This window comes from Pholis gunnellus (assembly GCF_910591455.1).
Source record: "Pholis gunnellus genome assembly, chromosome: 9".
NCBI classification, from domain to species: domain Eukaryota; kingdom Metazoa; phylum Chordata; class Actinopteri; order Perciformes; family Pholidae; genus Pholis; species Pholis gunnellus.
The window spans coordinates 15,911,969-15,938,270 of record NC_136535.1 but is presented as its reverse complement, the minus strand read 5'-3'; the positions used below and the strand labels follow the sequence as shown (position 1 = coordinate 15,938,270).

The following is a 26,302-nucleotide window of genomic DNA, read 5'->3' as shown; positions in this document are numbered from 1 at the left end:
TTCTTTGAAAGTCCAGTAACATCTAACAGGCAGTGAAATAGATCATAACACCTCACACTGTTTTTATGATTGAAGTGCTTTATTATTTGTAAATCTAAACATGTTGCAAACAAACCCAGATATCGATAATCCAGAGGATGGAAAAACAAGTGCAGTTCATCGATATAAATTAAAAGCACTGAAGATAATGGAAATCACTGATGACAACAACTCAAATCAAAATGCAGCAAAAGATATAAACATTATTTATACGACTATTATTACAAACTCTGCAGCACTGTCCTGAGAATGAACACAACGATGTAGTCTAATGATGATCAGCTGTCAAAATAAAGCATGTTTATTGATCTCTTAAAACACTCCTATTCATCCAGCGTGGTGGCTCATTACAGGTTGTGTGTGCTCTTCACTCTCCAGGGTTTTGTCTCAGTCTCATGACAGACCTGTGAAGAAAAGAAAAGTTGAATTCGACAATTTTTCCAACTTCGAATCATTTTTTTAAAAATCCTATAGTACAAGGGAAAAAAGCTCGTTATATAATGCATTCAGAAAGCCTGTAAACCTACGCCTCCTTGTGGCCACACTGTGTATTGCAACACATTACCTAAGACCCATGACGACATAATGCAAAGTCATTTGGCTATGACGTCTGAATGACTAAGTGCTCATGCAAAGACCTCCGTATTAAAATTAAGTGTAAAAAGAACAGCAAGACTGCAGAGACAATGGATCAATCAGTTAAAATACAAGAGTGTGAGTCTTTCAAAACAGTGAAATAAAAAGAAATACTATTACATTAGTGGTGCAAGACTGCACTGTTTGACTGCAATAACCACTTATTAACAAGCTATGAATCCATGTGTCATCTAATGTATTACAGCTCCTCTTTGTACTCACCATTAGAGAACTTGCACTGTTTCAGCACCTCACTGAAGCCCTCACAGAGCTTGTAGTCGCTCTGGTTCTGGGCACACTCGATGAACTGTTTGAGCTCATAGGAGCAGGCCTGTTGCTCTTGACGGGGCTGCTGCTGGTACATGGACTGTGGCTGCTGCTGGTACATGGACTGTGGCTGCTCCTGGTACATGGACTGTGGCTGCTGCTGGTACATGGGCTGCTGCTGCTGCGGCTCCTGAAAGACACGAGGCAGATGATGGGATCCTTCATACACTACCGTTCAAAAGTTTGGGGTCACTTAGAAATGTCCTTATTTCTCAAAGAAAAACACATTCATCCATAAAATGTTGCAATGATTAACATGGTGATATGTTACGCAAGTGTCAAAACGTCTGAGATAAATGCGATATAGCTAAGTTTGAAATGTTTCCCTTGAGGTTTTAAATCAAAAGTGGGAGCACACTAGAATCAGTCAGCACACGTGTACATTAATACCTGTGGATATACCCAGGTAAAGGTAATAGTACGATTATGTAGATGGTTGACAGTAATCCGTAATCCCCAATTACCGGATTTAAATTGGTAGTCTAACAGTTAACATCTTTTGGTAGTGATCACTACTTTGCCTCCTTTTCCACAGGTCAGACACTAATCTGCCCTGAGGCTATTTCAGTCCACAGTTTATTTACCTGGTATGTGACGTCGGGCTTGGCCGGCTCTGAGTTTCCTCCACCGAAGCCTCCAGTCATGGCGTGGCCAAGGGTGTGTCCCACCGCCGAGCCCACCGCCACTCCAGCGGCTGTAGTCGCCATTTGGGCAAACATACCAGGCTGCTTGGGCGCTGCGGCTGGAGCACCCACAGCAGATGGAGGGGCATGCATTGGAGCCGGGGCATAGGAGGGAGGGGGAGCAGCCCTGGCCATAGGTGGTGGTGGGGCCCGGCTAGAAAGAGAAAATAATTTGAAATACAGGACTGTTAACAACTGGCACAACCTGTAAGTGGCGGTTTGAAATTACTTTTAATTCGTTTTTAATAATGCCAATTACAAGAAAACATCAACTCTCTCTCGAAAAAAAAAGACTATTACAGTACAAAAGCTATTTAAAGAGTGCAACAGAGTGATAGAAAGACGTATTAAATATCAGTGCTGTAACAAGTCAAGAGTGAAAACTGTATGTGGTACTAGCATATAGTGTCACTTGAGGTCATCGATTGGTTTCCTCTGGACAGTTTGGCAATAGAGGCTTAGTATCTAGAGTCCGAAGCTTTTATGATATTATGACATTTTACTTAACTAGATGTGGGTAACATAATACAACAATTACGCAAATTCTTATTTAGTTAGTATAAGTGATGGGGATATAATGACAAATAATTTAAGTAAACATAAAGTCTCAATTTGTATGCTGGTCAAAAGGGAAACTGGTCCTAGCTGCCTGTAGTTTGATGCAAATCTACACAGTTTAGAATGTTTAATTGTGACGTTGAGATGTCACATAACGGGCAACATTAAAAGACCATGACGTAGATTACACATTGTAACCTTCATTGCTTAATCAATGACTTCTGAGCAATCATCATTTCCTGGTATAAAATGAAGACATTAAGATGTTCAAAATGAATCATTATAAGTTAGTTCTAGCTACTAATCTAATAGATAATGTCCCCGAGTAGCATTAGCTACCATATGAACCGTTAACTGTTACGCCAGCTAGCTACACTTTTTAGCAACAAGCTTACATCAGCCGACACAACATGCTAAATAAAGTGTTTTCAAAACATTAATTAAATGTTACCTGGCTGGAGGGGCCATCCTGGATGTCCGGCTTCTGCTTCCTCTCGGCATTTTATTAATTCTTGGTAATATTTGTGAGTTTTTTTTTTAAAAACACAGTTCTGCCGGCTACCTTATGTCGACCTTTAGGTTAGCTAGTCCGGAACTTTCTGTGTGTTACATGATTTGTCTCTCGGATAACTTCCGGTGTTGTGTCGAACAATGATTCCCCCCTAACCTGAACACCAACCACCATTGGGGGCGCTGTCATTTCATCAGGCGGGAGACACTATCCTACGGGGGAACAGACTTGGACGTACACCTATGCATGTGTTTCGTAACGTATTGATTGGAATAACTTAATTTCCTCTACCCTAAACAACATTTTCATAGCTATATATTCAATATATATGTATATATAGTTTATGTATTTTTAACTGGTGTGCCCACCTTCCAATTGTTTGTTTTGTTTAATAGTTAGGAAATGTTTTTAAGAAATGTAAACCGTAGGCTGCTCCATATTATATTATTTATTACATCTGTTTTTGAAAAATATGGAGCTGTGCTTCAGATGAATAAAAAATAATAAGATGATGTGGGAGGATATTCATGTGTCCCATGTGGGCAAATGGACCAGAAATACTCTGCTTCCAGCACATAATGATGTTCCACGTTCTTAAACTGCAATGTTGTAATGTCCTTATGTCCGTAGGACAGACTGACTCAAAAGATGTGCTTCAGTTAGTTCCCCAGTTTCCTGAAAAAATAATGTGGAGGCAGATTCAGCTAAACATAACTAAATATAGCTAAACCAATGAGTTTCTCTGGTGTCTTGTAAAAACAATTAATATAATTTACATCAGTGTAATGTTTTCTTGCTAAAAACGAGAGCTACAGCCTACATATTAAATGGTAATTAAACAGTAAAACAATGTTGAAGGGTGAATTATAACAGCATTACCAATACGGCACATTACATAACACAAAATAACAATAAATTGATTTGTTTACTAGGTTTATTCTTTAGCAAACAAACTTCCATATAAATGTGCACAGCCAATACATAAAAAAATCTATTCAAGTATTAATTTTCTCAAAAATAATATCCGATAATATACCAGTACATCATAGCAATGGGAAGCTATATTAGAAAAGTACAGTCAGGTATGCATATGTACTATAACTAAGAATGTTGCACAGCTTTATAACTACAAAATCATATCATATGTAGCATTGCACAGCCATTTTTATTTCATAACAAGGATTTTAATAAAGAAAAATTATCACTTATTTCTCAAATTAATCAGTAAGAGAAAGACACGTTACTCGTGTTTCCCTTTCTTCTTTTTATCTGAGAATCTCTGTCGTGGATGTTGTCCACCTCCTCGTCCTGATTTATTTCCTTTCGCTCTTCGATCTGTCCACACTGGCATAGGAGGCTCAATTTCTCCCGGTCGTCCTCCTCTGTCTGGTACGCTGCCCATCAACGTCTAGCGAGACCAAAGAGGATTTAGAGGCCATCCGTACTTTAAACTTACGATGTCTTCATTCAGAATCACAGGATCATATCATTTTATAGCCGTTTACCTTGTAGACGGAGGTGCATGTTCCAGCCTTGATCGGCTCGATGAGGAACTTATCCTCTCTGGCGGCGATCAGGAGAGACGTGGAGACGAGGGAGGAGCCGGAGAGAGAAGAAAGAGGAGGCACCGAGGCCAGAGCTTCACTGCGCTCCTGTAAATAAAACAACTGATTGAACTGGTGTGTTTGTTGAGATACATTTCAACAAGAGCTGAGATGATTAGAGGATTGGTCAACTGATGTCTCTATGTACGCAACGTTGGTCGGTGCAGCGCTTTGACTGTTTACTGTCGTGCCACTTACATTGGATGTGTGGTTTTGAGTGAAATGTCTCAGCAACTTTTGGATGGATTGTCATGCAATTATGTACAGACATTCATGTTCCCCTCAGGATGAATTGTAATAACTTTGTTGATCCCTTAACTTTTCATCTAGTGCCACCACCACGGTACATTTTTTAATTGTTTGTGACTAAATATCTGCAAAACTAATGACATTCCCATCAGCCTCAGCTGTACTTTGTGTTTGGTGTCAATTAGCATATGTTAGCATGCTAAACTAAGATGGTGAACACTGTAAACATTTTACCTTCTTAACTTGGATCAAATTTTGCTATTTTGTTCAATTTTATAGCCAAAACAGATTCATGCATCGTGAGGGCAGACGACTCTGAATAAAACGCAACAACGCAGTCGAACCAAATGATCCACTTTGGTACGACTGCTCTTAAAGTAACTGAGCTGTGAACAGATGAAGTGATGTAAGAGGCCTACCTTTTGTTTTTCTCCCCATGCAAATGACTCGAGTGTAACCTGAAAGCGTTTGATCATCATTTGTCGCCGACAGTGATAGTCCTCTGACAACACTTGATTGATCTTTTTAACTTGCGCCTGAGAAACAGAAAAGGTTGAAATGCTCACGTTAGAGTTACATATGATGCGTAATGAACTGGTAATCCTGGCAACATACCCACTGCTCTGCGCTGAGGCTGGTGTTAAGAAGCGGGTTTGTCATCGCTCCACGCGGTAGACGAGCGAGCCTCGAGTCCACCTGCATAAATAAAAGCATTCAGTGCTTCTCAGTAGTCATGACTTCTACACATCCGAGTCTCTCTTACAGCACACTTACCTCACTCGACACGTCTGTAAATTGCGAGGAGGCGTCCATGTCAAGGGCGTGCAGCAGCAATATCCACTCTGCCTGCGTCTCCATCTTCCTTCTGTCTTTGTCATCGTCGTCTTCATCTTCCTGACAAAGCTCAGCGAGTTCACGGCTGTCATCTTTAACTCGCTGCTCTTTTTCAGACTCGTCTCCGGTTGTTTTCTCCTCAGGATGCAAGTCCTTACGCTTCATTATTTGAGCCGCTTGCAATTCTGATACAAGGAACTCTAAAAGGATTGAACGGTTTAAGAAGATAGCACCCTTCATTCAAAGATGTTGGACAGGAAATGCACTAATAATTCATGGCCACTGCAATCATCTGATATAACCTGAAACACACAACTCTACAACGTCACCCACAAGACTCTCACCAGTGACTTTGTTGAGGATTGACGGCCCCAGCACCTCTGATGTCAGCACAGTGAGGGGAGACAACATGTTTGAGAGTAAAGTTCTCAGCTCCCCCACCAGCAAGACGTCGCCTGTCCTGCTCGAGTCTAAACAAAAGACAAATACATTTAATTCATATACGGCATATTATAACAAAGTGCTTTATATTGAGATGAATGCACATGTACAGAAGAATACCATTAACAAAATACAACTATTCTGTGCAGTACAGTCATATTTTCTATTAGAAGTAGAGTGATGTATGGGCCAATATTTGCCCATTTTAGATGTTTTGGTATCGATGTAAAGTACGTGTTGGCCAATATGTAAAAATAAAGTAGAGAAATGCCAAATATTAGTTTGAGGTAGTTTCAAAAAGCGTCATCACTTGTCCACGAGGACTCACCGACAAGTTTAATTGTAAACTATAAAATTGGATATTGGGTACACAATTTACGCATCCTTGTAAAAATGTTGTTAAAAATGTGTATGTCATGTGTTTCTGTAAAACAGCAACAACAAAAAATACTATCAATAAATCATTATCAGAATTTTTGAATTTACAAATATTGATGCAGACATAAAAGAATCCTTAATTGGTCAAGCTGTCAGATTTCTTCATTTTTACCATGAACACATGGTAAATATTTATAAAAATAAATGTATTTTTATACTGATCTTGACACAGAACAACTTTAATCCATTCAGGATGAATAAAGATTTAACTTGTTTTATCTTAACAATAGAAGAAGAAATACAAAACCACTACGCTCCCAAAGAGGAGAACTACAAAAACAAACACCCAGACATAAACTACAAACACACTCACTGTAACTGATACGTTTGTTATTAAACGTGGACAAAGTTGTGGAAGATCTCAGGTGATGGTGATGAGGCAGGTTATTAAAAACTAACCAGATGTGGATATTATTCTACTCTAGTTAGAAGAAACACCACAGCAGTTTACTGCATCAAACACCACAGACAGAGGGTTATAACGCAAACCTTGTAGCTCCGGACAGAGAGTCGTCAGCTCTGAGGTCAGCCAGGTGAGCAGCGGACAGGGAAGCTCATCACAGGTACACCGCGCGAGGCAGGAGCTGCCCGGGTACCTGAGCAGGAAGTAGAGACGACAGGTGAAATGATCTGGCTGCTACACGCGAAGGTAAGTTAGGAGACTACGCAGCAAACAAGGAAGCATGTTACTCACCTTAAAGATTTAATAGATGAAACTGTCCCTACGCTCCTGTCCATTGTCACTACAATGAGAAACAACTGATGTGAATCTGTTACAGTGAGGCAGCTCTTCCCAACTCGTGAAAGTTCAAGCGTGTTTTTAAATTGTGCTTCCTCTTTTTACATTGTTTAATGAAAGGTCACATATCGCCACCTGCTGGCCGGAGTATGTAGTGCTTCTGTCATATGTCAATAAAAATAATATTTCATGCAACAACGAACTTTAAAACAAGTACAAGTAAAAATAAATTACAAAAAAAGATATAACAAAATATGTGGAATAAAGTAAAAAGAATAATTTCAATAAAATTATAAGCAACGAACAAAAACATATGTAGAAAAATACAAAATGGAAAATTGTAATAATAATAATAATAGTAATAACAGTAATAACATCAATATTACTGATAATAATCATAATTGTTATAATAATAATCATCATATTACGCTTTATTAATACAGCACAAGGTTACAAAGGGCTTTAAAATAATAAAAAATAAAATAGAATAAAGTACTCAAAAATAACATAAGATAAAATCAATAATTAAAAAAACAGATTAAAGATGTTGGAAATAAAACACTGTGCTCTTATTAATAAAAAGCTTTTTTAAAAAGATAATTTTGAGAATTTTTTTTAGCTGTCACTGCCAGTAATACATTTAAAAAAATGTTTAATTATTTTCTATAGATGAACATTTTCCAGCCTCCTCTTGTCTGACAATACACTACCTCATATACTGTAGAATAAAATAAGAACATCTGTGATACTGATATAACATGCGTCACAGCTTCTTTACTTTACCAACACGTCCATCAGTGTTGTGTTTTACATTTCCGTCCACCAGGAGCCACTAGAGGTCCGTGATGGGCTGAAGTATATTTACTACAACTAATGATAAAATAACACACTGGCGTTACAACTGGCCTTCAAACACTAATTTAATCAAGTACTGCAGTGCAATATTGAGGTACTTGTACTACTTGTGTATTTCCATTCAATGCTACTTAATACTTCTAAGCCACCACATCTCAGAGGAAATATTGTACTTTTTACTTCACCTCATTTATCAATGAAGCACCTAAATAAAGTTGTTATTGGCTCCACCTCAACCAACATGTTAATGCTACAGTGAAAATATTATCCAATATATAAGGAGCTATTCTGCATAATGGTGTTTTTCACTTTTGATACATTATGAAAATATACTGTCTTACTGTTTCACTGTGTTACTCGCTGTTAATTTATCTTGTAAAAATATGGATGTATTAAATGAGTAGTAGCCAAACACAAACACTTCATTTATTTCTCCCACTCTATGGATGTAATGACATCAGCCTTCATCTTCTGGTCATTGGTGGACGTAATGATGGGGATCTTATTTACTGGAGGTGATTTTAGAAAATCATGATGTCACTCACAATGGTTTGGCTCAGCTACATTATTCTCTTCATCTTCATTATGACAAGAAGGGCATACTTTGGCACACTCAGCACTCTCAACACTATCACAAGTGTTGCTGATGCAGGCAGAGAAAAGCCATGCTTTTGTGGTTGTCGGTTCTGCTTTGGTAGCTTTGGGTCAATTTCTTCTTCACAGCTCCAGCAGAAGCTGGTGCAGCAGAAAACTTTGGATTTGAGTGGTGTCATCACTGTGAGAGCAAAGTAGGAGAGTCCTCTGTGGTCTGACTCAGCAGAAGAAACTCTCATCTTTATTGGTGGTGAAAGAAGCTTTTGCCAAATAACTAATAAGACTGTCCCTTCCTCTGACATATGACTGTGCACACACACACACACACACACACACACACACACACACACACACACACACACACACACACACACACACACACACACACACACACACACACACACACACACACACACACACACACACACTCAGGCACGCGTGCTGCTTCATTAGCTTTGTCTGAATGTTTTGTCTCCTCTCCTCATTGAGCACAGCTTGACCACATGTGTCCCACTCATGGCAACAAGCCCCTCCATCAGCAGCATGTAAACTGAAAAGGAACAATGAACTCGGTGGCGGTGTGCGTCAAGATTGAGCCTCCTACGTTTGCCTGGCCCCTGCTGCCATATGTACAGAAACGGTGCCGCCCCTCGACAACAAAGGCCCTGCCATGCATCAGGATGCTGCGTCTTTTATTCCCCCGACACTGCCCTCTGCTCCACGAAACCTTGCGGGGTGCTGACCTTTCACCTCTGGCAAGCAGCCAGACAAAGCAACCAGATACTCCCCTCTCGGTGGACTTGTTGAGCACTTGTTAGGTGGATGGATGAATGAAACGGTGATTCCCTCAGAGTCATATTCACTGCCATACTTCAAAATATCATGAAGGTATAGAGTATAATATACTGTGGGCATCCAAAACATGTTTTTGGTTATATGTGCAGTGAAGATCCAAAATGTATCACTAATTTAAAAATGATTCAATATATCTTGTTAGATGATTAAGAGTTGATTAGGAATGGGTTTCATGAAATGTTGTTGTACAATATTGATATATATATACATCGTTATATGATACATTTTCTGTAAAATCCACTTAGAAACTGTTTAATATTCAGAATTAGAAACACAATGGATATTAGAAAATATTCTAATGACTGGACAATTAGAAATCCATGTTCTACATATTGAATAGTTGGTGAAACCTATAATTTTACTTTATTCTAATCTTGTATTTTTTATATTACACCAGCGAGGTGTTGATCCAGTGCTCGGGTATTTTTGAGGTAATACATTGTGGTGATGTGTAGAATTTGGTCAACAAACATCTTGAATAAAGTAGAATTTGTTGCATTTAAGCACATACAGTTGTGGAACGTAAGGGAGTACGTTTACTCAACTACTGTATTAAAGAACACTTTTGAGGCACTTGTACTCTACTCAAGTAATTCTACTTTATGCTTCCACTTCACTACTTTTCTGAGGAAAATATTGTACTTTGTACCCCACTACATTGATTTCATACATGTAGTTACTTGTTATGTTAAATATTCAGATTATTTATACAAAACATCAACAAAAAAAGATATGATAGATTATTATGGATTAAGCTACACAGCAGTATATAAGTAATTAAAATGAGCTCCACCGTTATCAGCTACAACATTAAAGTGATACATATATTAATATATACATTATTATGATCTATTAATATAATATACATTATTATGAAATTAGCAATTCTCTACTACTTGTACTTTAGTATGTTTTTATGTTAATACTTTGTAACAGAGTAAAACACAGGTGTTTCCATGCTTTGTGGTAATTTTCCTCTACAAACCAGTGAGCGCGAGGACAGGTGTCAGTCTGTTTGGCAACAGTTGCTCAGGTGAAGCCACATCCCCCTAGAGACGCACAGTCATGTGCTGGTGACAGACGGAGCAGCCTACCGACGAGGTGGAGCCCAAACCTCAAACCACCACACACACATCCACACACACATCCACACTGAAAGAGCACCCCGGTGTCATGGACGGACAACTTCTTGACTCGGCTCTGTTTCAACGTGTTTCTGCGTCTTCTCTGTGTGTTTAAAACGGTATCTAATCCGGAGGTGTGCGTTTTTGTTTGAGTCACCTGTCGGTTATGGATCGACTGGATGAATGGAGCTTCAAGTCCAAGAAAATGGACCTGGAGGAGGATTTCTACTTCGACTCCGGAGCGGAGGAAATGACAGATTATCAAGAGCCCGATGAACTTGTGGCTGCTTTGAAACAAAAGGAGGAAGAGGTTATTTTGGCGGCCCAGCTGGGGAACGCATTGCTCCTGGAAAACTGTCAGCTGAAAGAGCAGAGCGACAAACTTCATGAAGAGTACGCAGACAAGCTGGAGGTAAAATTAATCTGCTTTTATTTAACAGTTAAAATGCTTTTAATATGCAATGAAAGCTTTCTGGTGAAATATGTGGTTATCAAAGATTTGACAACGTGGTTGCCGCTATTTGAAGTTGTTTCCTGATTAAAAAAGGAAGCCAATAACAACGCTTCCAACTTTCTAAAATAGTTTGTACCAGACTATAGAGGAACTTTACAAGTATAAAGAATCCAGTATATTAAATAATAGGGTTTCACAAATTATACAGACCATAGGTCATAGGCTTTTTATTATATAAATGTATGTGAAATACACCCAATTGGCTGTTTCTTTATTGTTATATGTCCAATTGACAACTTTAAACACTTCATTTTGATAATAGAGAGCATCATTTGATCAAATAATGGAGGAAATACACATTGGTGGGCTGAGAAATAATATAACCATACTGTATGATCTACAGCAGATTGTACATAATTCAATATATTCCAAAATACATTGTAAATCAATGTATTAGATATTTATAGGGAATCCACCGAAATGTAGCTGTCATGTAAACAGGCAGAAATGTTCCATGTGAAATTGTTGCTTTACTAAACTTCCCTTTGATCGGCTCCATGCCTCTGTGCTCTCATTGTTCTCTCTCTTTTGTTTTGTTCCACTGACTACAAAAGTATTTCTAGCGCAGAGAAACGTCTCTACTGAAATGTTTGTCAGGCAAGCGATCTTCACAGCTTGTGGAAGAACTTGTCAACCTGCTGCTGAGGAATCAAACTAGTATGACACAAACTCCTCCCGAAACATCAGCAGTTAACTTACAAGCAGCAAACTGCAGTTATAGGGTGTCAGCAGGGAGCCTCAGAGAGGATTCTCCAAATGTAATGAATATCTTAAAGACAACGAATCTAAAAGCAATGAAGTGAGCGACAGCAGGTGAACAGAAGTTGTCCGCAAGTTTGTATTTGTAGTGAAGCTGCACAGCATCACACACCTGAGTGGTTGCGACAGACTAAATCACGGCCTCTGTGCTTTTCTCAGGGTGAATGCTGATGATTCAGATGTTCAATCTTATCATGTGTGACTACGACTTCAATCAGTAATTTGCAAAGTGCAATAAAGACGTATCTGCCTTGAAACTGATCGAATATGCCGGAGAGAGAGTTTGATGAATGGACATACTTGTATGGAATATAAGGCTGCCACTAACGATCATAATCTGCTGATTTGTGATTTAATCATTTGGTCTATAGAATTTCAGAGAATAGTGATAAATTCCCATTTTCCTAAAGCTCAAGATAAGTTTCAACGCTACTAAGCTATTTTTACCACTTAAGAAAAAGAATGATTCTTCAAGATATTACTCAATTATCAAAGTAGTGGACTCGTTTTCTGTCGACCGATTGATCGATTAATTGACTTATAGGTTCAGGCCTAATGGAATATATGAAAAAACAGATTCATTCATTGAGATTCCAGCTGTCATTTCCCATGATGCTTCACAGCTCTGAATGAGCCTGTTTCGACACTCCAAATTAAATTTCAAAACCACACGTTACCATTGTAACATCCTGTTGCTGATAAGAAGAATTTCAAACCTATGCTTAGTATAAACATCTCGCGTTGAATCAACTGTAATCATGGATTGACGTTACTTCTCCCCCCCCACCTGTGCAGGAGCTGGAGCAGGGCAGGCATGAGCTGCGGCTGAAGCTGGAGGGCTGCCAGTCCCAGTGGGAGAGCCAGGTGTTGGACCTGGAGAGGGATGTGAGGGAGCTGAGCGCCCAGGTGGAGCGGCTCACCCGGGCCCTCAGCGAGGCCGAGAGGGACAAGAGTCGAGCCCAGCTGGAGCACAGCGAGCTCACACAGCGACTCAGGGAGCAGCTCAACACTGTGAGTCCCATACCTCGATAGAAGGCCTGTGGTTTTTAGATACCGTGTGTGTTTAATGGTATTCTGTCTGAACTAGAGGCGATGGAACTGTAGACTTTGGTTCAAAGAAGCTCCCTGGCTGCGACAGGTGACTGAGCCTCTGTGAAACAAACACCTGAGCTCCTGGTCGTCTGAGTCAAACTAGATAAGACGAGCTGTCACCCGATCCTCACACTGAAACTCAATGTTCTCTGCAAACTGCTCGGGTATCAGTCTGACTCTGCAATCTGCCCTAGAGCAAGGCCGAACTCTCAGGCTGTTCACAGACTCGGAACAAGGTCGTGACAAAATGCTCACTAACACAGGTGTTGATAAAAAATTTAAAAAAGGGAGAGTTTCCTGAGCAGCAGAGACAGAAGTTGGTTAGTTAGTAGCTATGAAACGCAGCTGTTGACTACAGGCAAATGATCCGGGCTGTTGTGGTGCAGAATGTAAACGACATGTAAACAAGAAGGGGAGGGAAAGTCAATCCCATGGTTTGATTTTAGATCCAGGACAGAGGGAGGAGGAAAAGTAGAAAAGATCTGGAAGATGCATGTTTGTTCATTTAATTATTTGTTTAGTTTTATGAGCAAAAATGGCAAACATGCTCTTTCCCTGCAGCCTTTCAGTTTTTAATGTCATTGTAAACTGAACATCTTTGAGTTTTTGAACAAAACAAGATATAAGATATAATAAATATGTTTATTAGATTAATAGGTTATGAAAATAATAATCTGTCCTGCATGAGAACAGTATAATCTATTTACCCAGATCCAGTTTATTCAGTAACACGAAGTTAACTTTCAACAAGGTGCTTAGGTACAGTAGTGACGTAATGGACAACATAACGTCTGATTCAGATCATTATCAGCTGTATGTGTTCAAACATTTATGATCAGCAGTGTTCGCTCTTGAGCGCACACTTGGGTGGAAAATCAAACCGGTGACACAGTATTTTACTGCCTCTTATCAGTTAACACGGAGGAGCTGATTGGATCCCACAGCTGGACACCTTTTTGTTTTGAGTATTTTTCCAGACTGCGAAAACAGGGAATGTTTTTACGAAACATTACAGTCGTCGTGACGTTTTCCGTCACACACGGCCGATTGCTTAGTAAAGCGGTTCCTTGTGCTGCTTCAAAATGAGCAACAAACCTGAACGCAAGTTAAAAATGTATCCAAACAACCGTGTACAGCCCTCCCATGAGTCAAGGTCCGCAGAATAAGGAACTATGATTGTCTTCTCCACCCCCTCTGCGACTGGGCTGAAGCACTTACTGAGGAAAACAGACTCCCTAGAAGTTCAGGAAAAAGTCAATTTAGATAAAAAAAAAAACAGCTATCTCTGTTTGGACTGTTCGGGGAGAGGGAAGTGGAGGAAATGTTTTATTTGGCATCAGACATGTTTCACTCTGGACTCTTTTTGGTTGTAAAAAGTCAGAAGAGAGAGCGAATGTGCTGAAGGAAGAAGAAGCTGCATGTCTGACGTGTCTTTACCAGACGTAGTGAAAGGTGCTGTAGTTTCTGCCGTGGTGAGTTGTGTGTGTGTGTGTATTTCTGTGATTGTGTGTGTTTGTTCAGACGCTCCCACAGTTACGACTGGAACAGTGTGTCCTTAATCTGTTTATTATTTTCTCAATGAATTTAGTGATCGGTTACTCAGTAAAATGGCAGAATATAGTGAAAAATAATGCTCAATATAATGTTTTTATTCGGCTAATAACACAAAACTCAAAGATATTTATTATGCTGTGATCAGAGACTAAGAAAATCAGCAGAAATTCACATTTGGGACCAGAAGACAATGTTGGAACCAGTAATTATTTGTCCAACCGTTTTCTTTACACTATGCATCTCACAGATTGTGAGTGTACATATAATGGAGCTGATGCAGGGTTCAGAGAGCTTGAAACACTATATCCTAATCGGGAAAGTGTAACCAAAGCATGACGGGAATCTGGAGGAGGGCATCCGTGTATCGCACCACAGAAACCTGAGCGAGAAATAATTCTTAATGTTTACAAGCAGCAGCAAAGCTCCGATGCGAGAGGAAAGGTTTGCTATGACTCTTCATCCTGGTGCATTTTGAGGAAGCGGCTGCATTTTAAAAACAATTTTGACGTGTGCCAATTTGTCACATGGTTCAGTGCTGACTTTTAGACAGCAGCTGAGGAAAGTAGATGTTAAGTGAGGTCAGAGTGTTTTCCTTCTGAGTACATATCATTCCTGCAGCTGACACACATTGTGGGGACACTGAAATCCAGCATTAATGAGTTTATCTTGTGTCTGATGCATGTCTTGAATTATTTAATCCACTCACTGAAGGTTAAAAAAAGTAGATATAATCTGAAATGTATGACATTATTTACTCTGAAGGATTACACATTTGATTAGCACATTTTGCTAATTTAGTTTGACTCTTGTGCAAGAAAATGGTCCACAGCCTTACATCATATAAACAAATATCTACTGGATAAGAAATGCCAGACTGCAGAGGGAGTAAGATTGTTGGATGATAAGCTGGAAATGTTGATGATATTCACCGTTTCTTGGGAAAATAATTCAATAACATATCCTTGGAGGTAAATTCAGTACAACCATTAGTCTTATCACAGTTTATGCTGACCAACGTTTTTCTTGATTAATAATTTTGTCAAGAAAATGGTGTAAATTGCCTGTTTTTCCACAAGCCCACAGTGAAGTGGTTTCAAATATCTGGTTTGTCCAACCAACAAAGGTATTTAGTTTACTATCATGTGTCACTCAAAAGCATCAACTCATCACATTTGAGAGGCTGGATCTAGCTGGTATAAGCCATTTTTACTTCAAAAATGAATATTTCATCATTAAAATAGTTGTTAAATGATCCGTTTTTTGTCGACTAATTGCTGCAGATCTGATATTAGATTTTTAGATTTAATTTCTAAATGATTCATTGATTTATTGAAACAAGAATTAGCTGATTTATTGATATTTAAAAAAAAGTATTAGTTGCTAGCCAATTATTTGGCCCTTTTTAACAACAAGGGTGTAAATTAAATATTTTTTTCAGCGTGTGTTTTTGAACGACTGTGACAAATCTCTTGCTGTGAGATTTCCGTTATTGTAAAAGGAGATGCTTGAATTGAGGCGAGCCCCCATGACCTCTGCTCCTTCTACCAGCGTCACGCAGCTCATGGACAAAAAGGGAGAGATATAAATCTTTCATTTGCTCCTCTGATGTCGCCCCCTTATATCCCACCATCCCAGGGGATAGCCATCTTTTCTGTGTGCTCCCCGAGGGGCTCGGCTGTAACTGGGGGTCAGCTGTTAGATGCCTCAGTGTTTGGATCGGTGGAGGCTTGGGGGGGGGGGGGGGGGGGGGGGGGGGCATGTTAGGGGATATCATCTTTGTGTCTCTACCAAATGGAGCGTCCTCCTTCCACTCCTGTTTTGGTGATTCTCAGTGGGTCGCTGCCTCTTTTGTGGAGAAGGGGCCCGTGTTGACGAGACAGCGGTAATGACGACTCACGGACACAAACGTTCATCTTTAATGCCCCCCCCCCCCTCCCCCCCCCCCTCATCATAGTGTGTCTGCATGCCATGTTTTGTGTTTGTCCATTACTGCCGGTTTTACTTTTGTCTCACACATACACACTAATTTTAGACTCGCGCCTGCCTCACTTCCTCTGTACACTCCTACAAACACGTACACACAAGCTGTCCCCCTCTGCTTCCCCCTCATGATGTCCAAGTTTATCCTCCGCCACATTGTTGTCTAATGTGGCGTGATGATGTCACAGACACAACCAAGATGCCCTCTGCTCCATCTGCTGCAGAGGCCGGCCTTTAATCTCGTATTATGTGGCGGTGATGGGACCTGACAGGGGCCCACCAAACTGCTGAGTAAGGGGAACTGAGGGTCTCAGACCAGGACTGGAGGGTAGGTGGGTGGGTGGGGGGGATTGGAAGTTCATCACTCCAAAGATCCCTTCGTTTTATTCTTTTCATGTTTCAAATGTTTGTGTTTGAGAGATCCGTGTTGAGAAAGTATCTGATGACAAAACATAGAAATCATTATTTAACACTTAATGACAAGTGGTTTGCCAATGATTGGCTAATCATTTCTGATCTTTTCACGGATGAGTGATCACAGGAGTCGTGTTGCTTTTTGTTTGTGATTTCCAGCTCTTTTGGCTTTTGACCTCCTTAAGAAAAGTGGAATTTGAGATATTAATTTTTTTTGCATTTTCGCCTTCATTGGAAAGTTTGACAACTAGGAGGTAGACGGGAAACATGGCCTAACGTGTTGAATGTATTTCCATCCTCAGGAAAGATTTTTATTCTGATTTAAAATCCTACTTTGTTTATATGCAAGTTTGATAGCTGCCACACCTCATTCGTTGCTGACTGACAGCAACTGATTAGAGTGAAACCATCGGCAGGATTGTGCATCGTGTTGCTGCGTGCTCCTTGCTTTTGCATTTGTATTTGTGATACAAACCGGTCAAAACCTCCACAGGGTCAATGGTTATGGTCTTACTGTGTGAACGTGAGTTATGAGCTGTTCTTCAAATAATACTATTTTTTCCCTCTTAAATAGTTTAAAAAACATTAAGAGCTGAAAATGTATTTATAAATTATTATTTTATTATTAAGCTAAATCTTTAAATGGTAAAAAATAAACATAGTTTTGTCTTTCTTAACCCTTTAATCATCCTATTTTATCTTTAGACCCCACTCAAGGTCACTGGGTTCCCTAACTGGGAATATTGTAACCATGAGCAGTTCTTCTGAAGGCAATACAAAAACAAACCTCTATCATTCTCCTTGTGCTGCATGGCCCGCAGCAAAAAACATACAAGACACATATTCAATTTTAGTCACCTAATCCCCACCTTTCAGTGAGGTATCATATTGTGCTTCTACTCATCTGGGTGCAGATTACAGGATTTATTCCTGCTATATATTTGGCTATTTTAAGATTCAAGAATGTGGCCTCAATTCTCTTAAAGTTCATCCCTCAGGCAAGCTTTGTTTTGGAGTTTCAAGTCGGCAGCTAAAAGTGCATGATTCCACTTTTCTGAGTGAACTTTGAGTAAACAAAATGCACAAAGAAGGCTTTCCTGCAAATTCAAAAGCCAGCTTTTCTTTCACTCCATTTGTGAATCTCATGTGTCTATGTTTTCTCTCTGGTGTGTTCTTGATTGTGTAGGCGATGGAGGTGGAGAGAGCCATGTCCAGTGAGCTGCAGGCTCTGAAACAGGAGCTCCGACAAAAAGGAAGCCACAACCGGCCGCAGGACGAGGAGCTGATCAGTGCCATGAGGGAGCAGGTAGCTACCGCGCCGTTTACTGGATATGTACCTCTAAATGCTGCAACCAAAGCTAATCCTAAAGGTGAAAAGGATGATCAAGTACAATGTTTCCAGACTTGAGAGCATCATGTACTCACACAAACAGGATGACCAGAACACACAGTACCAGTGTGCCTGTGTGTGTGTTATCGTATTATATTTCCTGTCAAAAGTCTTGATTGTGTTGCCAGCTGCTGCATGTTCATGTATTTAGTGTCACTTAGAGAGGAACATTTTGTTGTGTGTTGTCTAATACATGAGGAACATAATTCAACACAATAAAGTAAACAGAAAAAGGGTACAAAGAAAACTACAACCTAATACAAAATTGAGGCATTTCATTTTCACTTCCTGTCATGTTTACTTACTTTATATGAATGTAAAAAAATGAGAACTTGATAATTATTGGTCCTTTCGATTATAGATTTAAAAAAAGGCAATATCATCATTCATTTTACTCATTTAGCAAAGTCAAGCTTTGTCTGAGAACCATCCTTGAAGAGCCAATGTAAGTCTGAATTGTTGTGTGGATATACCTTGTGGTGGAAGAGGCCAGCTGTCTCCTAATAAACACAGTCGGGGAGATTCTGATCATTTCTTATGCAACCACCCTTCAACACTTTTAGTTACTGATTTCCAGAGAAGAGAAACTAAGGAACCGTCCCACAACAAACAATGTTTCGTTTTTTCAGGGAAAGTAAAGTCAAGTGAAAAAACTTCCAAATATTCTTGGTACCTCTCCAAACACATCATTTGATTTGATACGGTGTGGCGCAAGGGCGTAGTGGGAGTTAGTTTTCTTTTCCGAGAAGAAATAACTTTTTTTTAAATCCCATTTATGATGTGTGTGTTTGTCTTTTAGGTGCTGCGTCTCACCCAGAAGGAGCAGCTGCTGGAGGAGCGTTTGGAGAGTGTGTGTCAAGAAAACACTGAGCTGAGGGCGAGTCTGGCCTCTTTACACACACGCCTGGCTCTGCATGACCAACTCAAACAGCAGCACAGCCAACAGGTACGTAGATGAGGCAACACAAAACGGCTCAGTGCGGTTGGTGTATGAATGAAAGGGCCTTCAATAACAAAGGGGTTTTCTGCTCCCAGCCCGCCGGCCTGGGTTTCGGTGGGATTGTGTAGGGCATTGCTAGACAATCACCTCATCCCCGTCATTGTAACTGTCACTTGCAAATCTGGATTCCTCTCGTGTTTATTTACTTTCATGTTGGGCTGCAGGCTGGAATCTGGCACGTCAGGATTTCTCTCTCACTGAACGTTGGCAGTAAAAAGTCTCACGACGGCTTTTTAAAAAGCACATATGTCTTTAGGTTAAAGTGTGTTTGTGTTATCATATTCATCTCTCTGTTTATCATCAATGTAATGGGATTCATGTCTTATCTTCATCTCTATCAGTTGTTGTAGTTGTTGTTTACTACAGATTCATGTTTGTGGCTGCAGGTTTTGTCTCCATGTTCGTGTGTGTGTTCATGCGCCTCCTTGTGTTTTCAGCTAGCCGGGGCGTTTCAGGAGGTGGAGGCGGCGCGGGGTCGCTCACAGCAGCTGCAGGCCCAGGTGGAGGAGCTTCAGGAGGAGGTGTCCCTGCAGGAAGGCAGGAGCCACGGAGACGCCTCCCTGCTGTCCGAGCTGGAGAGCAGCCTGGAGACGGCGGGGCTAGGAGTCAGCAAAGAAGAGGTACTAAAGCAGATTACTCTCCAGCACCGTCGGACTACGGTGTTTTAAACCTTCAAGCCAGAACGGTAGAAAGATTTGGCTGTCGGGGAATTAAGATAAAAAAATGTTAAAGGGAACTCGACACTGGCCCAGAAGTAAGAAATACTCAGTTTATCTGAATGACACAACCAGCCTGAAGGACGAGGCAGAGACGCTGTAAATCAAGCACAGTGCTGTAAATCACACCAGAGTAGTTTAGCTACACGTTTAGCTAGTTTATACTATGTTTTCATTCTGTGGTCGGCAAGTGTTAGTTGTGGGCTCGTTCTGCTGTAGTCCTGCCAACATTGAGTCACGTGGTTTGAGGGGAAATTGTTTTCCTGTGATGACTGGAAACAGGAATATTAAAGAATGTCTTTACTGGAAGACTTGTACAGTGAGATAACAGAAAGGTGTCAGCAGAAAATAACATTATCTAAAAGTAAAATTATAGGAAACCTGTGTAAATGTTATTGCAGTGAGAAGAACATTCTGAACAAGTTCTCTCGGACAGTGTGACTTGACATGAGAAAAAGACAGGAGGAGGTGTGAAGGTCCTTGTTTTCAAAGTGAAAAGGCCACAAAGAAACATTAGATAAGACTTGTTTCTCTGAATTATGTCTGAGAGAGAACAGGAAAACAGACCGACCGTGAAGCCAAGTCTTCTAATGCTCACTCTCTGGGTGTCTACTGTTTGGTTCCAGCAGGAAAATGTGATGTATAACTGCACTCATGAGTCATTCACTACGTTTCCTGTTTGTCACAGCCACAATGTTGGAGAGTTTTTTTTTTTTTTTAACGCATCATAGAAAATCATATGATCATCTTTTTTACTGCATGAAGAGCAGCCTCAAGACATCTTTGTTGAGTTGTCATGAGATCAGTATCATCATGTGACATATGACTCAGGGAAGTTAAATAAAGTTATGAGGTAATGCTTGCACCTCCCAGTGTGTAAATAATTGATGTCACTCAAGAAGCATGCCGCTAAAAGGAAAAGGGGGAGAGAAATACCACGTTTTTGAGTAAAGGCTTACCTTTCATTAAAACATGTTAGCTCTTTTAATGTATTCCAGATGCACAGTAGCAGCCGCTTATGAGAAGTGAGAGTAACTCAACACTTGTATACACAGACAGTTAATCGTTAATTAACACAAATTTAACATGCCCCCTCTTCTGTTCCACTTAGATTACACAAGAAATGGGGTCCATCCTTCAGTTACTGCTCCCACTGACCCAGAAACTGAACGGCTCAGGGAGGTCAGAGGTCGTGGATCAACAGGAAGACCTGCACGCGATGCTGCATCGGCTGAAGGGAGTGGCCCAAACCCTGGCACTGACATCCGGCCCTCAGGTGAGCCACAGAATGAGCAAGTGGAGCAGGAGAGGAAACGCAAAACAAAAGGCTGACCTTGTTCTTTCAAATCAAAGTAGGACACTGTGGCTTTTCATGATCCAGAAAACCGCAACAAACCTGAAAGTGGAATGACTTTGCCACTTTGTTATTAGAGGCCAAATTATGTAGACATTAATCTCCTTGTATACCACTTTCATCAATTATTTCATGGTTGGCCTCTCTATCCCCCTGGTGGCTGTTAGAAGCACCGTAGTGTCGTCACACTGAACCATTCTTAGGAAGTGTGTGTGTGTGTCCTTGTTTATGCAATGGATGCCAATTACTTGTTGCAATTGCTGCTTTGCTGAGTATCTATTTGCCACGAGCAAGCATTTACAATTGTCCAGTTGTGTGTCATGGCGTTCAGACAGCAGGAATTTACCCGTGTAACTAAATATTCCCGCCCACCCCATTCCTCCATCGGAGCACCTTGCAAAGAGGCCAACACAACAGAAGCTCCTTTTTGGTGTAAATCTCTGTGAAATGCACCGCCGACACCTGATCTCTTTGTTAATGTCTCTGTTCCAGGAGCTGAATCAAGCTTTTGTCGACCAGACGGGCGATCAGTGTGGGAATCCGAGCGCAGCACAGGAGCTGAGAGATCAGGTAACCCAGTGATGAACGAACACGTCTGTCAGAGAGGCGCAGCGCACATAGCGGCCCATTATTTTAGGATTTGGTTGCGTCATTGCAGGCCGTGCTGCTGTCACTGTTATCCATCTTAGTGTCGTAGAAAGATTCAGTGACATTTTTAGAGCATGTCTACTGGAGTTATATTCTCATGTTTGATTCTTTTTCCCTTCAAAATGACAATCTTTCTTTGGCTCTTTGTAAGCTCCAGAGGAATCAAAAGATTAAACTTTATTCGGTATAATGTAACGTTTTAGTGCAACAGCGCAGCCTTTATTGTGTTAAATACATATAAAGAGGGGACGTATGCAGTAAGTTTCACACGGTGGTCTAAACGCAGTCAATGTCTTCTTCCTCTAGAACGTCCAGCTGCAGCAGGAAAACACTGACCTGAAACAGAAGCTGCAGAATGTGCAGGAACAGGCTGAAGTCGTCCAACAGGCCATCAGAGACCGAGATGAAGCCATAGCCAAGTGAGAACCTCGTTTTTTCCCCTCAATATTCTCCCTTGACAGCGTTTGGGAACAGCTGTTATATTTGATAGAATAATTCTGCAAATTTTGGGTGATTACATGTGTTGCAAACAGTGCTTGAAGGGGAATAGAAACAAGTGCCAGTCTGTGGCATCTGTATCAGCAATCACTATTACATTCTGAATTTCCACAGTGAATAAAAGATACGAGGAGGTATTGGGTTTGGGGGTCTTCCGTCAAAAAAATCTGTAAAAGTATTTTTTCTTAAAACTAAGCAATATCATTTTGGACCATTATTACTACTATCGATAACACCCCAAAAGCTTTAAGACTAAACTTGCTGGCTCTGCATGATTATGATTGCAAAGAGAATTTGATATGGAAAGGACAGAAAAGAGCTCACTTTGAGCACTGTTTGCAAAACAAAGAGAGAGACATAATTCATAGTTTTCTTTTAGACGGCTTCTCTTGCAGCCATAGTTATGAGTTTGAATATATTCTTGTATACGACCGTGATGTGACTAAAGAGGTTTCATCATTTCTTGCTAGGAAAAACCTGATGGAGGGCGAGTTGGTGAGAAGTAAAAACGACATGATGTCTCTCAACAACCAGTTATTAGAAGCTATCCAACGTAAACTGGAGCTGTCACAGGAGCTGGAGGCCTGGCAGGTGAGATCCCTTTTTCTCTCCGTAGAGCGTTTTGTCCATCGCATTCAGTCCACTGCACTTCAAGCCATCTCTCATGCTGTCTCTTTGTCCCAAACTGCCTTGGAATTCGTTAGCACATCTCCTGCTTAATGAAAAACACAAATATGAACACAAATATTTAAAATCGTTAAGATCGGCATCAAACTAAAGTTGTAGTGATAGATTGAAAAGACCGGAGGGAGGTCAGGGACAGACGCAGCCGTATCTCTCTCAGCTCTGTCAGTTTGGAAGAATATGAGCAGCAGGTGTTTCTGTCACAGAGTCCTTCTGCTGCTGATGCACTGCGCAGAGAAGAGCCATCTGCCGGAGGTTATGATCTCTAGCGTTTGGTTGAAGATAATATTTTGATGTTGGCTGAAAACAGAAGTATATTATTATCTTCAATGATCAGGAAAAATTATCTGTCAACATACTCCTTTCAATTTCTCTCATTGTTAATAAATCCTGTGAAACCAGACGTGTTAATCTCTCAATACTCCATCTCTCTGGCTCTCAGCTTTGTTCCCATTGGGTCCTAGAAATCAATCTTTAAAAGCGGTTCACAAATCTATAGTTTTAAATTTAAAACGGACTCCATTGTTTCCTCAAACAGCTGGGCACTATAGTTAAGAACATTTTACTCAAACAGGGGTAAATACTTATTTTGTTGGAGATCATTTTTTTTTGTCTGCAAATGAATACACATTTAGTATTTACTGCAGCAGCATGAACTGCAGTACCCAGGTTCTTTGTAGTGAATCAACGGTGTGTCTAATTGATGTGTTTAACAATGGAGCTCTAAGAGACAGAGGAAGCTACAGTATATCAGAGTTTAGCTACGGAGACGATACTTGTTAATAGATCAATTCATCGTTGGTTCCGGTCTTTTCATGGGATTTGTTGACAATAAGAAATATACAGAATATTGCTTAACTTTTCCTCTAAGTACAATTTAAAATACATTGATTGATCCTTTTTTAAGAGTAAAACACCAATGAGCAGTGACAAATAAGGTCATAGGGGCACATTGTTAACAACCAAGCAGTGTTCAAATCTGATACAGTCATATAACTGTACTGCATAGTGAGTTTGAATGATATAAGGGCGGTGTCGATATTGTTGAGTCACTGCTCCTCAGACGTCCTGCTGATTATCTCTTCCTCTCCACCTTTCCTCAGGACGACATCCAGATCATCATCAACCAGCAGCTCAGGTCCCAGCAGCAGATGGAGCATCCTCAGAAGAAGTCCACCCCCAACAGCACGTCTTTCTTCCGCAGGCCCAGCAAGACGGCCTCCACCTGGTCACGCCAGCCCTCCTCCTCCTCCTCCTCCTCCACCTGGAGTTCAGACGCTAATCAGGGCAAAACTCAATCCCCCTGGAGGGACTGGTTAAGACGGGGGAAAGGGGCAAACAATGGACAGTGAGTGCTATACCTCCTGAGTGCTGAGGAGAGGATGTACCAGGAGGATGGGTCAGAGGGAAGTCACAAGTGCAGCTTCCAGTACATCATGTGTGGTGAAAAGAAGCTATAAAGACACTAATTCAGTGATGAACAACAGAGCCACTGCGGACAAAGACTTGTCAAATTGGCCCTTAATCTTACACATTTCATTGGGAGGCTGAGCCTTCCTAAAACCTAAATTGTGACAACACTAATTTTTCACAATTGCATTCGAGGGTTTGCTTGAGACTGTAAATACTGTGCCTTATTTCATAATATTGTGAATGTCTTTATGTCTGAGACTATATATGGCAGGTGTAGATCAATGGAGAGTATTTGTTCAGATAATTTAATGTCACAGATCAAAGAGTGAGAGAGAAGTACTGTCAGGAGATAAACGATCAAACGGTGTAGCATACCAAGACTTAGCATACCAAGTTTGATGTGAGAAGTTATATGTTTTACTGCCGGCTTTGCTCAAAAGCTAAATATGTGAAAATGTTCATTGTACAAGAAACACTGTATGTCTTTGTGTACACTGAGATAGCTGTTATTTTTTACAATTTTGTTTTTGTTCTCTGAAGGATGACTTGGTGTGGTATGAATCTGTGTATAGCTGACACATGTATGTTCTGTGACTCAATGTTCAAAATTAAAGCTGCTCAGTACAAACTGGGTTGTTCCCTGAACTGTCTGAATGACCACATCTGGAATCCTTTCATAAAAACATCAAATTATCCTGAAAGGTTTTGAGTGTTGGTGTTCAGAACAAACACAATATAGATAAAACATGTCTTCAATTTAGAGAGTTACAATACAAAGAGTTACTTTACAATATCAAAATGCAGCACTGGCCCCAGGATGACCGTGAACTGAGATTGTGTGACAAATACACAAATTGAAAACAAGTGTCGAAAGAACTTACTAGAGAGGCAGCCTTATGTGAGGTACAAAGAAAGATGGACGTAGATTAGTTTGAAAGAAGCAGCAGGAAGAAGGTGAGTATGAAAAAAAAACCTTTTTTGTCAATGTCAATCTAGTTTTTGTTAAAAAGAGGTTTAATCATTGTTCACCTGAATGACCTAGGTCTGCAGAGAATTAAAAGGTCAGGCAAGGAGCCAATTAACTGTGTAGTATGTATGTAGTGCATTCGGACTTTGTAACCCATATTCCAAAGCAAATACATACCGAGGAGACACTGGCACCATCAAATGTTTTTATTAAAAGAATCAGACTAAATGATTAAATGGGGTATATGTCAAAAGATTATTAATGAATTAAAAGGCAATTTAAGTAAAACATGTAACTACGGCCGAAGATTAGTCAGAGGGCCTTTAAGTATCTATTTAACTTTTATAACAGCTTTAAATTCAACCATTTATGTATGTGTATGTGCATATATATATATATATATATATGCATTATTTATTTATTTTTAAAGTCTTTGTCCAAATACATACAATCAAACTACCGCTTCATACACACAGGAGTGGGAGATGCAGTCTGTTGCTGCCCTCTGCTGACGGTCAACACACATGATGAAGGGTCAACTGACCTCACACAGCCAGCGCAGAAAAAAGAGAAAAAAGTTATTCTCGACTAATTACACTAATTACACTTAATTACGATTTTCTAAAACGGCCCAGAAATGAATCTCAGATATTTTTCTCATGATGGTGTAGCTACATAATAAAATAAGATAAAATAAGATTATTGATTTACAGCGGGGACATTTGGTTGTTCCAGCAACACAAAGACAGCAGTAGTACAAATAAATAGAGAAAGAAAAAGAAAGAAAGAATAATAGGTATAAAAAAAAGCTAAAATAGTAATAAAATACAAA

General features: G+C 40.2%; 3 protein-coding genes across 3 annotated transcripts; 1 reads left to right on the top strand and 2 right to left on the bottom strand.

Moving 5' to 3' along the window:
* Window positions 1–60: 60 nt before the first annotated feature.
* On the bottom strand, window positions 61–2,848 carry chchd2 (coiled-coil-helix-coiled-coil-helix domain containing 2). The gene is made up of 4 exons (XM_079166696.1): window positions 2,695–2,848; window positions 1,587–1,839; window positions 898–1,132; window positions 61–443 (listed from the first exon to the last, which is right to left on the bottom strand). The coding sequence occupies exons 1-4, from the start codon at window positions 2,742–2,744 to the stop codon at window positions 433–435; spliced, it is 549 nt and encodes a 182-aa protein (XP_079022822.1). The 5' UTR covers window positions 2,745–2,848; the 3' UTR covers window positions 61–432.
* An 838-nt stretch (window positions 2,849–3,686) lies between these two features.
* LOC306700826 (protein FAM98B) lies at window positions 3,687–7,152 on the bottom strand. Its single transcript, XM_079165949.1, has 8 exons — window positions 7,015–7,152; window positions 6,810–6,916; window positions 5,786–5,911; window positions 5,382–5,641; window positions 5,223–5,303; window positions 5,027–5,143; window positions 4,260–4,406; window positions 3,687–4,162 (listed from the first exon to the last, which is right to left on the bottom strand). The coding sequence occupies exons 1-8, from the start codon at window positions 7,056–7,058 to the stop codon at window positions 3,995–3,997; spliced, it is 1,050 nt and encodes a 349-aa protein (XP_079022075.1). The 5' UTR covers window positions 7,059–7,152; the 3' UTR covers window positions 3,687–3,994.
* Window positions 7,153–10,649: 3,497 nt separating this feature from the next.
* On the top strand, window positions 10,650–25,148 carry LOC306700691 (BICD family-like cargo adapter 2). Its single transcript, XM_079165777.1, has 10 exons — window positions 10,650–10,899; window positions 12,556–12,771; window positions 17,987–18,106; window positions 18,990–19,136; window positions 19,628–19,810; window positions 21,018–21,182; window positions 21,753–21,830; window positions 22,215–22,327; window positions 22,877–22,997; window positions 24,194–25,148. The coding sequence occupies exons 1-10, from the start codon at window positions 10,654–10,656 to the stop codon at window positions 24,440–24,442; spliced, it is 1,638 nt and encodes a 545-aa protein (XP_079021903.1). The 5' UTR covers window positions 10,650–10,653; the 3' UTR covers window positions 24,443–25,148.
* The last annotated feature ends 1,154 nt before the right edge of the window (window positions 25,149–26,302 follow it).

Coding starts and splice junctions, on each gene's coding strand:
- chchd2 (XM_079166696.1), bottom strand. CDS start 2,744: ATGCCGAGAGGAAGCAGAAGCCGGACATCCAGGATGGCCCCTCCAGCC. Junction 1,840..2,694: donor AGGATGGCCCCTCCAGCCAG/GTAACATTTAAT, acceptor TTCTCTTTCTAG/CCGGGCCCCACCACCACCTA. Junction 1,133..1,586: donor AGCCCGACGTCACATACCAG/GTAAATAAACTG, acceptor CGTGTCTTTCAG/GAGCCGCAGCAGCAGCAGCC.
- LOC306700826 (XM_079165949.1), bottom strand. CDS start 7,058: ATGGACAGGAGCGTAGGGACAGTTTCATCTATTAAATCTTTAAG. Junction 5,642..5,785: donor AATCCTCAACAAAGTCACTG/GTGAGAGTCTTG, acceptor CAATCCTTTTAG/AGTTCCTTGTATCAGAATTG. Junction 5,144..5,222: donor GCCTCAGCGCAGAGCAGTGG/GTATGTTGCCAG, acceptor TCTGTTTCTCAG/GCGCAAGTTAAAAAGATCAA.
- LOC306700691 (XM_079165777.1), top strand. CDS start 10,654: ATGGATCGACTGGATGAATGGAGCTTCAAGTCCAAGAAAATGGACCTG. Junction 18,107..18,989: donor TCAGTGCCATGAGGGAGCAG/GTAGCTACCGCG, acceptor TTTGTCTTTTAG/GTGCTGCGTCTCACCCAGAA. Junction 19,137..19,627: donor AACAGCAGCACAGCCAACAG/GTACGTAGATGA, acceptor TTGTGTTTTCAG/CTAGCCGGGGCGTTTCAGGA.